The sequence below is a fragment of the Scyliorhinus canicula genome, chromosome 13, assembly GCF_902713615.1.
Source record: "Scyliorhinus canicula chromosome 13, sScyCan1.1, whole genome shotgun sequence".
Lineage (NCBI taxonomy): Eukaryota > Metazoa > Chordata > Chondrichthyes > Carcharhiniformes > Scyliorhinidae > Scyliorhinus > Scyliorhinus canicula.
In genome coordinates this window covers 20,996,226-21,010,745 of record NC_052158.1, presented here as the reverse complement: position 1 = coordinate 21,010,745, position 14,520 = coordinate 20,996,226, and the positions used below count along the sequence as shown (strand labels likewise).

Below are 14,520 nucleotides of genomic sequence, written 5' to 3'. Positions count from 1 at the left end.
AATGCACAGGAACTTCTCGAATACGACCGATGTAGCAATGTGAATGTAAGAACATAAACAATCGGAGCAGGATTAGGCCATTCGGACCTTTGAACCTTGTCTTTCCCTCGCCAGCGGTAAAGTCAAACTTTGCGCTCCTCGGCAGTGGATCAATGTAAAACCATCGCTGAGGACCCAGGTTTGAATCCCGGCACTGGGTCACTGTCCGGGTGGAGTTTGCACTTTCTCCCAGTGTCTACGTGGGTTTCGTTCCCACAACCCAAAGATGCGCAGGGTAGGCGGATTGGCCACACTGAATTGCGCCTTAATTGGAAACAAAATAATTGGGTACTCGAAATTTATAAAAGAAAATACATTTACATTTTGTCCTTCCTCCGGAATCTGAGGCTGATTTTCAGGATGAGTGCTGCTGTCAGTTGGATGTCCGGTGTCTGTATTTTCCAATTGTGCAGCATCAGCTACAGGAGGGTTTGCCTGTTGAAAACACACAGTCACAGATTAAGCAGATGTTTGAACAACCCTTGCCATACAAACTGAGGGATTAGCTATTTCTGGTTTTATATAAAATGTCCAGGAAGTTCTGGAGTACGACCGATGCAGCAATGTGAACGTAAGAAAATAAACAATAGGAGCAGCAGTTGGCCGTTCGGACCTTTGAACCTTGTCCTGTCCCTCACCGGTGAATCCATGCAAAACCATCATTAGCATGGATTTCAATATCATTAGCAGGTTGGACACAGTATGCACCCTTCCATGATCCTCTGTCCCTCTTAGGTAAAAGTCACACGGATGTGATTTGGTCCAAGCGTTTACAACTGGGGCTTGGGTGCCATGGCTGCTGAGGGGGGACAGGAAGGTAAGAAAATGTGATAAAACTCGCTAAAATTACGGATGACTGCTCAGCTCATGGGCAGCAGTGGGGGATGACATCCTGCCAAGTCTGTGGACTCGGGCGCGCCCCTCGGGATGGGGGTGGCCTGGCTCAGAATGCCGTTGTTGCAATGTTTCACACATCATAGAATTCCTACAGTGCAGGAGGAGGCCATTCGGCCCATCGAGTCTGCACTGACACTTCGAAAGACCCCCTACCCCAGGCCCAATCCCTAGCTCTACCCCAGCCGACCTTTGGACACTCATAATGGCAATTCATAATGGCCAGCCCATCTAACCTGCACACCTTTGGACTGTAGCAGGAAACCGGAGCACCCAGAGCAAACTGAGGCAGACGCAAAATCCACACAGTCACCCAAAGTCAGAATTGAGGCTGGATTCCTAGCATTGTGATGTAGTAGTGCTAACGACTGTGCCACCATGCTGCCTATGGCTTCTCTTTGAGCCTGTGCAGAGAATGAATTTCAGGGTACTGCCAGCTATGCTGGCTATCTACCTGGCCGCAACTGCTATTGTGGATGCAGAGAGGCTGCAGGAGCAGGACCAGCTCAGAGACTACCCTGAACAAGATGCACCTGTGCCGGAAGAACAGGGGCCGGCTGGTGAGGCTCAAATGCCGGCTGTCCAACAGGCCGAGGAGTAGTTGCGAAGCAGGCACTACATCATATATACGATCGGCGTCTGTCCTTTAAGGAGCAGCAAGACCGTCAGTGCCGCCAAAGACTTTGGGTAACCACTGAGACTAGGCACCACTTGCACCTGGCTCCACAGGGGATTGGAGGACACCCACTCCCGGTGGCCAGCAAGGTGACGGTCGCCCAAAACGTTTCAGCCTCTGGGTCCTTCCAGGGGTTGATCGGGGATTGTGCGGGATTTCACAAACTTCCGCACACAGGTGCATCCGTGATGTGACGGATTCCCAGCAGGGGGCTATATAAACTTTATTTTGGATCAGGACAGCAGGAATTGCCACTATCACTGGCATGTCCCAGGTCCAGCGGGTGATCAATGTTCCCCTATCAGCACAGGTTCATTAGGTAGTGCTCTTCATCAATAGGAAGGGGTTCCACTCTGTGAACGTGCAATTATTGTGCAATCATCAGTTCTGCATCATGCATGGCTGTGCCTGAAACCCAGGAAGCATGTACAGCGCTTACATATGGGTGGCAGGGTGGCTAGCACAGCTGCCTCACAGTGCCGGGGACTCGAGTTCAATTCCGGCCCTGGGTCACTGTCTGTGTGGAGTTTAATACGTTCTCCCCTGTCTGCATGGGTTTCTTCCGGGTGCAACGGTCACCTTCCACAGTCTAACCCTCTTTGACCAGGGATGTGGTGGTATGGCTATACGGTTATGGGGATAGGCCAGGATGGACAGGTGAGTGGACATTGGGTGGCTGCTCTTTTGACGAGTCGCTGTGGGCTCAACGGTTAAATGGCCTCCTGCAATCCCGGGATTCTAAGATTCTATGATCCTGCTGCACTCTGCATTTCCGACAGCTTTGATGTGCTCCCTTGGGTGAGGGGTTAGCTCTTGGCAACAAGGGTTGCCCGGTGAGGGCAAAGCTTTTTTTGTAAATTTAGAGTACCCAATCCACCTAATCTGCACAGCTTTGGGTTTTGGGGGTGAAACTCACGCAGACATGGGGAGAATGTGCAAATTCCACATGGACAGTGACCCAGGGGCAGGATTCGAACCCGGGTCCTCTGCGCCGTAGTCCCAGTGCTAACCAGTGCACCACATGTCTCTCGAGGTTATGGTTAACGACACCTGTGCGGAGGCGCGAGACGGACTTAGAGACCTGTTATAATGATGGCAATGTAGCAACCAGGAGCGTCATTGAGTGGTGCATTCACGTGCTCAAGATGCACTTCCGATGCCTGGACAGCTCGGGTTAGGCTCGGTTTAGCAGGGGCTGGTTTAGCTCACTGGGCTAAATTGCTGGCTTTTAAAGCAGACCAAGCAGGCCAGCAGCACGGTTCGATTCCCGTACCAGCCTCCCCGGACAGGTGCCGGAATATGGCGACTAGGGGCTTTTCACAGTAACTTCATTGACGCCTACTCGTGACAATAAAGCAATTTTCATTTTTTTCATTTTTCAATATAGCCCCAGGAGGGTCTCGCGCATCGGGCCCACTTGCTACGTCTTCATAACATTGCGCAGCTCTGCGCAGATATGCTGGAGGAGGAAGGATAACGTCAGGCTTCATGTAATGAGGAGGGTGACCAGGCGTGGTGCCCGTGCTGGCGGGGCAGCTGCTGTACATGTGCTCCAGGGCTGTTGTGCACAAGATAACCTCATCACCACCGATTTGCCAACGAGAAAACCCGACCACGCGGTTCTGCTGCCCTGTCCTTCCTCCCATCACTCTACCTCTCTCCTTCCTCCCATCACACCACCTTCCCTGTCCCTCCTCCCTTCACTCCACCTCTCCTGTCCCTCCTCCCTTCACACCACCTTCCTGTCCCTCCTCCCTTCACTCCACCTCTCCTGTCACTCCTCCCTTCACACCACATTCCCTGTCCCCCCTCCCTTCACTCCACCTCTCCTGTCACTCCTCCCTTCACACCACCTTCCCTGTCCCTCTGGAGATGGTGAGTGGATAGGGCTCACTCACTGGGAAAGCTGTCAAACAAATCAGGATCACATGTCTAGCCCTGTACCCTGCCACCTCTCGCTGAGGGTGACACTTGGCAGGACATTCAAGTGTCATGGGGGCCCTGCACCGCCCCATTCTCCAGCCCACCAAAACTCCCACACCTCATCACAGGCACATCCATTACACCCAGCCCGTCCATAACACCCTCAGACAAACTATAGACGCAGGTAGAATGTAGGCGAAAAAATGTTTACAAGTCACTATATACATTGTTATGCCCTGACCACGAACACCCATTCCAACCTAGGTGTTCTGTAACTTTCTAATTTTACGTGGCCCATCGCTCCTTGGTGCTACCCTAGACAGCACATCAGAAGTGGAGGTGTTCTGCTGCGTGTCTGACCTTCTGACCTGTGGTGCCTTTAGCAATCGTCCTCTCGAGAGCCTAGACCTGCATGTGCCCAGCCGACCTTTGGATGTCACTGGTGACAACATGCCACCCTGTTCTGCCTGCTGCCCATCAGAGGCGCCAGTGTCTGCTGGGGTGGGTTTCGGAAGTGCTGAGGTGTTCGAGCACCTCCCCTGTGGAAGGCACCGGCACGGGCACCTTCATTTCTCCTCTGGGGTTCGATGCCCCCCCAGCTGCTCCATGGCCGGAGATGAGTGCAGAGTGAGCTCCGGAGGCTCCACCGTCACCTGGAGGCCCTCTCTCATCATGCCATTGTCTCAAAGGGCAATTGCCGATGGGCAATAAAAATGCTGGAGAGTCTCAGTGAAGCTCACATCCATGAAAGAGTAAAAAACACATTTACATTTTGTCCTTCCTCCTCAATCTGACTCTGATTTTCAGGATGAGTGCTGCTGTCAGATGGATGTCGGGTGTCTGTATTTTCCAATTGTGCAGCACCAGCTTCAGGAGGGTTTGCCTGTTGAAAACACACAGTCACAGATTAAGCACGTTTGAACAATCCTTGCCATGCAAACTGAGGGATTACATATTTCTGGTTCTCATAAAATTTACAGGAAGTTCTGGAGTACGACAGATGCAGCAATGTGAATGAACATGTGCAATAGGAGCAGGAGTCGGCCACTCATACCTTTGGATCTTCTCCCGTCTCTCGCTGATGGCAAAATAGAACGTTGCGCCCCTCGCCGGCAGATCCATGCTAAACCATCATTTGCATGGAATTCAATATCCTTTGCAGCTGCCCTGTACCCATAACCCCACCTAAAGTTTGGACATTTGGGGGCAATTTAGCATGGCCAACCCAACCAACCTGCACATATTTGGACTATGGGAGTAAATCTGAGCACTGGCGACACGGGAAGAAAGCGCATACTCCACACAGTCAGCCAACGCCGGAATTGAACCTGAATTCCTGGCGCCTGGTGCTAACCACTGTGCCGCCCATGGCTTCTCTTTTCCCCCCACACAGAGGATTTTGGCGTACAGCCAGCTATACTCGCATTCTACCTGGCCACTGCTTCCATTGCAGAAGCACAGAGGCTGCAGGATCAGCTCAGGGAGTGACCCTGCAGAAGTGCAGCAGCCAGCTCGTGAGTCTCGAGTGCTGGCTGCCCATCAGGGGGAGGAGGAGATGCGACGGAGGTGCTGCATCAGGGCACAAATATCCCGTCAGCGTCTTTCCTTCGAGAAGCTGCCGGAGCACTAGTGCCGCTGAAAGCTTTATCATAGATCATAGATCATAGATCATAGAATTTACAGTGCAGAAGGAGGCCATTCGGCCCATCGAGTCTGCATCGGCTCTTGGAAAGAGCACCCTACCCAAGTTCAATACCTTCGCCCTATCCCAATATCCCAGTAACCCCACCCAACACTAAGGGCAATTTTGCTCACTAAGGGCAATTTACCATGGCCAATCCACCTAACCTGCACATCTTTGGACTGTGGGAGGAAACCGGAGCACCCGGAGGAAACCTACGCAGACACGGGGAGGATGTGTAGACTCTGCACAGACAGTGACCCAAGCCGGAATCGAACCTGGGACCCTGGAGCTGTGAAGCCATTGTGCTATCCACAATGCTACCGTGCTGCCCACTCAGCTAACCACTGAGATGGTGCTCCACAAGTGGCAGTGCAACTCTCACCACAGGGGATTGGAGGACACCCCCTCGCGGTGGCCATCAAGGTGACGGTCGGCCTGAATCTTTATGCCTCTGGGTGTTCCCAATGATTGAACCGGACCATATGTGGGATTTCGCAAACATCCACACACTGGGGCATCCGTGATGTGACAGATGCCCTGTGCACCCAGGCAGCAAACTATATAACCTTCATCTGGACCAGGCACGCCAGGGTGCCTGGGCAGCAGCAATAACTGACATGCCATAGGTCCAGGAGGTGATTGATGCACCAGGCCACCAGGTGGCGCCCTTCATCAATAGGAAGGGATCCAGTCTCTGAATGTGCAATTGGTGTGCGATTACCAGCTGCACATCATGCCCTCTGTGCCTGATACCCAGGCTGCGTGCACAATGCTGACATATGGGTGGCAGGGTGGCACAGTGGTAAGCACTGCTGTTTCACAGCGACAGGAATCCGAGTTCAATTCCAGCCTTGGATCGCTGTCGGTGTGGAGTCTCCACATTCTCCCCGTGTCTGCGTGGGTTTCCTCCGGGTGCTCCAATATCCTCCCACAGTCCAAAGATGCGTGGGTTAGGTGGATTAGGCATGATAAATTGCCTCTTAGTGTCCAGGGATGTGCAACTTAGATTAAGGGGTTACAGGGATAGGGCAGGATGGACGGCTGTGCGGACATGGCTAGAGTGTTCTTTCGAAGGTTTGCTGCAGACTCGATGGGCCAAATGGCTTCCTATTGCCCAGTAGGGATTCTATGATCTTGCAGCACTCTGAGTGGTTGGCTCTTGGGCACCAAGGATTACCCACTGATGTCATGGCTAATGACATCTATGCGGAGGCTCCAGACCGACGCGGAGACCTGTTATAAATGATGGCAATTCAGCAACCAGGAGCGTCACTGAGCAGTGCATTTGCATTCTAAAGGTGCACTTCCGATGTCTGGAACGCATGGATGGGGCTTTCCAATATTGCCCCAGGAGGGTCTCGCACATAAGGCTGGCCTGCTCATCCTTCATACGTCACGTAGCTGAGGGGCGACATGGTGGTGGAGGAAGAAGAACACGCCGCATCTGAAAAGGAGTTGAGGAGGGTGTTCAGGAAGAAGTGGGCGTAGAGCCTGGGCTGGCAGGGCATGCCGCTCAATATGTGCTCCAGGGCCACTGCGCACAGGTCAAAAATCATCACGTCCCAATTTGCTAACTTAGAGGCCTGGCCAATGGCAGCTCTGCTGCCCTGTCCCTCCTCCCTTCACCCCACATGCCCTGTCCCTCCTCCCTTCACCCCACCTTCCCTGTCCCGCCTCCCTTCACTCCACCTACCCTGCCCCTCCTCCCTTCACCCCGCCTTCCCTGTCCCTCCTCCCTTCACTCCACCTTCCCTGCCCCTCCTCCCTTCACCCCGCCTTCCCTGTCCCTCCTCCCTTCACTCCACCTACCCTGTCCCTCCTCCCTTCACCCCACCTTCCCTGTCCCCCCCTTCATTCCACCCGTCGCCCTCCCTTCACTCCACCTTCCCTGTCCCTCCTCCCTTCACCCCACCTTCCCTGTCCCTCCTCCCTTCACTTCACCTTCCCTGTCCCTCCTCCCTTCACTCCACCTTCCCTGTCCCCCCTCCCTTCACCCCACCTTCCCTGTCCCTCCTCCCTTCACCCCACCTTTCCTGTCCCTCCTCCCTTCACCCCACCTTCCCTGTCCCTCCTCCCTTCACCCCACCTTCCCTGTCCATCCTCCCTTCACTCCACCTTCCCTGTCCCTCCTCCCTTCACCCCACCTTCCCTGTCCCCCTCCCTTCACTCCATCCCTGTCGCCCTCCCTTCACTCCACCTTCCCTGTCCCCCTCCCTTCACTCCACCTTCCCTGTCCCTCCTCCCTTCACTCCACCTTCCCTGTCCCTCCTCCCTTCACCCCACCTTCCCTGTCCTCCTCCCTTCACTCCACCTCCCCGTCCCTCCTCCCTTCACTCTACCTTCCCTGTCCCTCCACTCCACCTCTCCTGCCCCTCCTCCCTTCACCCCATCTTCCCTGTCCCTCCCCTCACACCACCTTCCCTGTCCCTCCTCCCTTCACCACCTTCCCTGTCCCTCCTCCCTTCACTCCATCCTCCCTGTCCCTCCTCCCTTCACTCCACCGTCCCTGTTCCTCCCCCCTTTACTCCAAGGTCCTTGTTCCTCCCCCCTTTACTCCACCTTCCCTGTCCCTCTGGAGATGAACATAGAACATAAAACATAGAACATACAGTGCAGAAGGAGGCTATTCGGCCCATCGAGTCTGCACCGACACACTTAAGCCCTCACTTCCACCCTATCCCCGTACCCCAATAACCCCTCCTAACCTTTTTGGTTACTAAGGGCAATTTGGCACGGCCAATCTACCTAACCTGCACGTCTTTGGACTGTGGGACGAAAGGGGAGCACCTGGAGGAAACCCACGCAGACACGGGGAGAACGCGCTGACTCCGCACAGACAGTAACCCAGCGGTGAATCAAACCTGGGACCCTGGCACCGTGAAGCCACAGTGCTAACCACCATGCTACCGTGCTGCCCTATTGATGAGTGGTTAGGGCTCACTCACTGGGAAAGTTGTCATACAGAGTAAGGTCCCACTTCTGCCCTCATACCCTGCCACCTCTCACTGAGGGTGACACCAGTTGGGACATTCAAGTGACATTCTCCAGCTCCCCAAAGCTCCCCCCCCCTCCCCCCAAACACACACAGCGCACCCTCTACAGCCTGCCGCAGCTCATTCTGAACACCCTTCATCCAGAGTACAGAGGCAGGTTAGGTGCAAAAATCTTTACTGGTCACTAGATACATTGTTGTGCCCTGACCCCAGCTTTGCAAATTCAAGTAAGCAGTTATTCTGTCTGCGCCGGAGTTACCCAAGGCAGGGGACCGAATGGCCTTCCTCGGAAAGTCTGACCACGCACCGTTTCGCACTGGTTTCCAAAAACATGGACCAGGCATACTTGCACTTGGGGGTTCTCCCAGGCAACTGGAGGTCCCAGGTGATCAGGCGCTGAGTAGGGTGGTACCCTGGCATCCCCCCTCCCCCCCACCCCTATGCCATGGCTGCATTGAAACACAGAGGAGAAGGATTAGCACTGTTTCAAAAATGTCGCTCTTCAGCAGAGTCAACGCATTTGACAGGAGTGTGGAAGATTGGGTTCAGTATGTGGAGAGTAAGCGTTATTTTTCAGTGTGATCGCTATTACTGTGGAGGACCACGAGAAGGTAATTTCTTTGAGCGGGTGGGGCCCCCACTTTCAGCTTCATAAAGAGCCGAACCTACCCTGCATCCCCAGACCCCAAGACATTTTATGAATGAGTGGCGCTCATAATGAACCCCTATAACGCCAAGCCGTCGGTCATTATCCAAAGATACCGATTCAATATGGCAGAGAGAGCCCTCGGGCAATCTTTTACAGAGTTTCTGGCACGCTTATGCAAACTAGCAGAGTACTGCGACTCTGAGCCATCCCTACCGGAGGTGCTATAAGATTGCCTTGTGTGCAGAAACTGCTGGCAAAACCGTATTTGGACCTAAATACGGCATCGAGATTTCCCTCTCATGGGAAGGTTCCGAGAATGGAGTCCAGGAGCTCCAGGGTATATCAAATATGGAGGTGAATACCGCAAGGTGACCCCCCTTCAGATGAGCGGTGCCTCCTCGGATCAGAACCTCTGGGATCCAGACCTTACTGGAACACCGTCAGGACCAGGCCATTTGGCAGAGGATCATTGCAGTCAGGTGAGGCATTTCCACAGAACCACTGGAGAAGGATTCACAGAGGTGCGACACCTGTGGCCGGAGAAAACCCATGGGGCAGCAAAGCAGGTCAGCCAACAAGCAGATCTCCCTGGTCGAGGAAAGCGGCCGCCTGGATGCTCCTCCTAGAGCAGACTGACGAAGATGTAGTTGAATTGCATCACTGAGCCATGGGCTGCACCCATCAAAGTCATTCCCCAGGTGAATGCTCACCTACTCATTATGGACCTGGGCACAGGGGCTGTGGTCTCAGTGATAGGATGGCAAATGTCTGAAAAGATCAATACGGGAATCCAGCGTTTGAACTGGAGTGATACCGAGGCGGGGTTGTCAATGTCTGCGGGCGAACCTCTGGCCCCCGCAGGGACAACAATGACCCCGGTTGCCTGCGGACAGTAGTCCATCCGGTTGCCCTTGATAATAATATTGGGCCGCAGCACGAGTCTGCTGGGCCGTGATTGGCTGCAGAGGCTCCGTTTGGACAGGCAGAGGAATTTCAGGATGGACACTGGGAATTATGTGAAGTCCTGGGAAAGTACCCAAAGGTTTTCCAGGAGAGCCTGGGTAAGATCAAAGGTACCATGGCCAAGATTCGCGTAGACCCTGAAGCCCAAGCAAAGTACTTACAGGGCCGGCCCAGTTCCCTATGCATTGCTGACAAAGGTAGAGGATGAGAAAGCCTATGAATCATCCAGCTGGTACAATTTTCAGATTGGGCAGCGCCTGTAGTCCCAGTACTGAAACCAGATAAAACTGTCCATTTGTGTAGGGATTACAAGCTAACAGTGAATAACGTCTCTCGTTTCGACAGATACCTAATGCCGTGAATAGGAGACCTCTACACAAAGCTGGCTGGAGGGAACTCTTTTTCTAAACTCAACATGAGACACGCCTCTATGAATATACAAGGTTGCCATTTGGAGTGTCATCGGCTTACGTTATTTTCAAGAGAGTCATGGAGAACATCCTCTCCAGCAATTGCAAAGTTACGTCATGTCATCTTACATGGGGTCAGCAAGGGAAGCTATGTAAGTAACTGCAGGTTTTTGAGACTAAGCAACAAGAGCTCAGCATGGTGGACAGAATCCTCCTGTGGGGAACTCATATTGTGACTCCAAGTCAGGGCAGAGAGGCCATTAATCAAGATTTGCACAATGGACACCCGGGTATGTCAAAAATGAAAATGCTAGCTAGGAGCTACTTATGGTGGCCAGGCCCAGATGGTGATATTGAGCAACTGGCCTAGCAATGTGCCACGTGTCAGAAACACCAGAAGCTCCCACCAGTCACACCCCTCCACGTGGGAATTGTAGGGCTGGCCTTGGGTGGGCCTGCATGCAGAATTTGACGGACCGTTTCAAGGCTCAATATTCTTCCTGATAGTGGATGCCCATTCCAAATGGTTAGACGTCCATCACATGCCATCCACCACTTCAAGAGGTACCGTTGAGAAAGTACAACTCTCATTCAGTACCCATGGCATCCCAGAGGTACTGGTCATGGACAATGGTACCCCGTTCACTTGCACACTTCACAAAGACAAATGCGGTTAAGCACATTCCAACAGCCCCATGCCATCCTTCCTAAAATGGTGTGGCTGAACGAGCAGCGCAGAATTTCAAGAAGGGCATGAGGAAACAGGTCACGGGATCCGTGGAGGTGAGGCTGGCGCTTTTCTGTTCAGCTACCGTACATTGTCACATGTTGTGATCAGAGTGGCATGGACGGGACTCCTGATGGACCGAGGGCTCAGAACCCACCTTAGCCTAACGTTCCCCAATATTAGCGGGAAGGTGGAACGTTGCCAAGTCCTCCAGAGGCAGTACTGAAGTAGACTGATGTTGGACATAAGTTTCTGACAGTGGGACACAGCGTACATCTGAAACTTCAGAGATGGTGCACAGTGGGTTCCAGGAACCAGGGAGAAACAGACTGGACCGGTATCTTATATGATAAAAACACGAGTTTGAACGGTGCGGAAGCATCTGGACCAACTCCGGAGCAGGGCGCCGGCATCAAGATCAGCAATGATCGTGATGAATGGCGGAACAGGCTCGAAGGGCCAAACAATGCGCCATCTGTCAGGAACACATTCCTGACACTGTTCCTGACACATGGCACATTGCTAGGCCAGTCCTCCTGCTCCTATCTTCCATGTATCTATGTAACTTCACCAGAGGAACCACTTTCCTTCCAGCCTGCCTGACACAAAGGGGCCTGGGGACATCACCCCTGAGGGACCCTGACACTGAGATGCTTGAAGTGGAGGATTCAGGATCTAACATAGAGATTCAGGCATCCGCGTTTTCAGGCGATAGCCTCGCCAAGGGTGCTCCCATCGGCATTAAAAACAACGTTCCCCGACACACTGAAGGCCCCCGACTCAGCCCCACAACAACGGGAGGCTCAACTGCGAAAAGCCCAACCTCCACTCCTCATTACAAGGGGACTTACGGACTTTGGAGGGAGGGATGTTATAACCACCACGGGATGACCCCATTGATCTTGCTGTGGGGCTCGTGGAATATGAGCTCTTCCACTGAGGGACGGAGGCCCAACAGTGGGGCTCATTAATTCCCCGAGATAAAAGTCAGCCCAAGAGGGAGCCGGCATTTCAGGATCGTTAGGCTGGGACTTGGAGTCTTGCTAAATTGCTGTATTTTCTAACTGTAAGTCGGAATTATTTTTAATTTAGAGTATCCAGTTCTGTTTTTTCAATTAAGGGGCAATTTAGAGTGGCCAATTCATCTATCCTGCACATCTTTTTGGGTTGTGGGGGTGAGATCCACACAGACACGAGGAGGTTAAGTAAGAAATAAACTACTTTTGACTTAACTTTTCTGGTTCTTCAAAGATAACACACATATATCTGAGGAAATCCAGCAGCAATGCCCTGGAGCTGAGAGGATTGGCGCACAACAAACAAAACAATCTTGCTTTGTGTTAGATATGACTCCAAGCAGGGGAGAGTTTTCCCACTGATTTCCATTAACTTCCAATTTGTCAGAGCTCCTTTGACGCCAGTTGCTGCCTCAAAGAGAGCCGGGGCTGATTATGAGTAAAAGGACAGCATGGTAGCACAGTGGTTAGCACTGTTTTTTCACAGCTCCGTGGTCCCAGGTTCGATTCCCGGCTTCGGTCACTATCTGAGTGGAGTTTGCACGTGTCTCCCCGTGTCTGTGTGGGTTTCCTCCCAAAAGTCAGGCTGTTTGGTGAACTGGACATTCTGAATTCTTCCGAACAGGCGCTGGAATGTGGCGACCTGGGGCTTTTCACAGTAACTTCATTGCAGTGTTAATGTAAGCCTACTTGTGACAATAAAGATTATTATTATAAACAAGTTGTTACTGAGGAGTTTGAGTTCTCCTTAAAGGTCGATCATCTTTTGCTGTTCAGTTACTTTTGGAGGTTTAAGAAGATTTTGAAATGTATCAGAAGACTTTGTGTCACTTTGTCAAGTGTTCTCCAACACTTCACTTACATTTGTTCCAGAAATTTTCTGTGATCATCATCTAACAAGGGTATGTTCTGTGCTGCTCTCTATTATTGAGCACTTGACTGGAGTCACCTGGAGAAAGGGAGTATTCAGTAATTGGCAATTTGCTGGGAAACTACCAGGACTACCAGTCCAAAAGATGCGTGGTTAGGTGGATTGGCCATGCTAAATTGCCCGTAGTGTAAGGTTAATGGGGGGATTGTTGGGTTACGGGTATATGGGTTACGTGGGTTTAAGTAGGGTGATCATTGCTCGGCACAACATCGAGGGCCGAAGGGCCTGTTCTGTGCTGTACTGTTCTATGTTCTATGAGGTGAACACCTCCCTTGCGGGTATAATTTACATATCCTTCAAAAATGCATTCAGGGAAACCTTAGAGCACCTGACAACTGTCTTACTGTGCCACCATGCTCTGTGTGTCAGCTAGCACATGCCACACCTTCCATGGAAATGGGTAAGTGGGTGGGTGATGAATCAACTGGTTACTTACTGGATTTCTGGCAGGTGGTTAGGACGGTTGTTTCAGTTTGACTGAGAAACAGGGGGTGATTATACATCATTCTTGATGTTTTTCATGTCTAGTGCATTTTTTCGACATTATACAGTAGTCCCCCGTTATAACGCGGGTGTTCGGGTCCAAGACAGCCACCCGCGTTGTAACCGAGCCGCGGATATCCAAGATGGCGGATATCCAAATGAATGAACGAGAGGAAACATCGCTGACTGTGCTGAACATTGCTGAATGGAAGGGCGTTTTAAATAAGAAACAGCAAAGTTCGTTCAAGTCTTAAATCAAGTTTTAAATGTATTAAAATATATACAATAATATACAGTATACATACAATAATATACTTAAAATTGTACTTACACGCATATTTTTAAAATCATTTAAAAAAGTCTGTGAGTTTCCTCTGGCACATCCCCTTCCTCATCTTGACTTGTGCTTGTCTCTGGAGGTTCTTCAGGTGCAGGATGTATATTGGGTCGAAGTCTTGCTGCTCTGTGTATGCTATGAGCCACTTCAGGTGCGTGATGGCATCCGAGTGGCTCTTTGCCACTGTGGGCTGGGGTTCTTCTTCTTCTTCTTCTGCCTCCTCTTGGGTGACCTGGTCGATGATCTCCTCCTCTGTGAATGTTTCTGCGGGTGCCATGTCATCCTCTGCTGCTGCCCACCTGTCCACCCAATCCTGGAGTGTTAGGTTCTCATCCAGTTGGTCCTCTAGCCTCTCCTCAGCTGCCCTGATCTCTGCTTCAGTAAAGCCTACGAAATCCTCTTCATCCGGGTAATGTTGGGGTCGTGGGAGTGCTGCTCCTAGGGCCTTGTTCCAGCAGTTGGCGATGGTCTTCTCTGTCACAGCTCCCCAGGCCTTCCCTGCCAGATAACAGGCATCCTTGATGGTGATGGCTTTCAGGTAATCTGGGACAGTGAGAGGAGAGTCTATCATTTCCAGGATCAGTTCCTTTTTGTACACAGACTTGAAGGTCTGTATGATGCCAGCATCACATGGCTGGATCTTGCTGGTGGTGTTCTTTGGGAGATAGAGCACTTGGATCTGCCCATCCCTGGTCTTGAGAACATCTCCCTGAGGGTGGGCTGAGCAGTTGTCCAGTAGGAGTGTGGCCTTCTGCGGTAAGTTGCGGGCTCTAAGGTGGTCCCTGACACTGGGTA

At 52.0% G+C, this 14,520-nt stretch overlaps 1 protein-coding gene across 1 annotated transcript in view; it reads right to left on the bottom strand.

Moving 5' to 3' along the window:
• Positions 1–14,520, bottom strand: part of LOC119976515 (transcriptional activator somA-like) — a 56,296-nt gene that overhangs the window by 21,931 nt on the left and 19,845 nt on the right. The window contains exon 2 of the mRNA XM_038817060.1: positions 361–474. Within this exon, the coding sequence (XP_038672988.1) occupies positions 361–474 (114 nt within the window). The remainder of the gene's footprint in view (positions 1–360; positions 475–14,520) is intronic.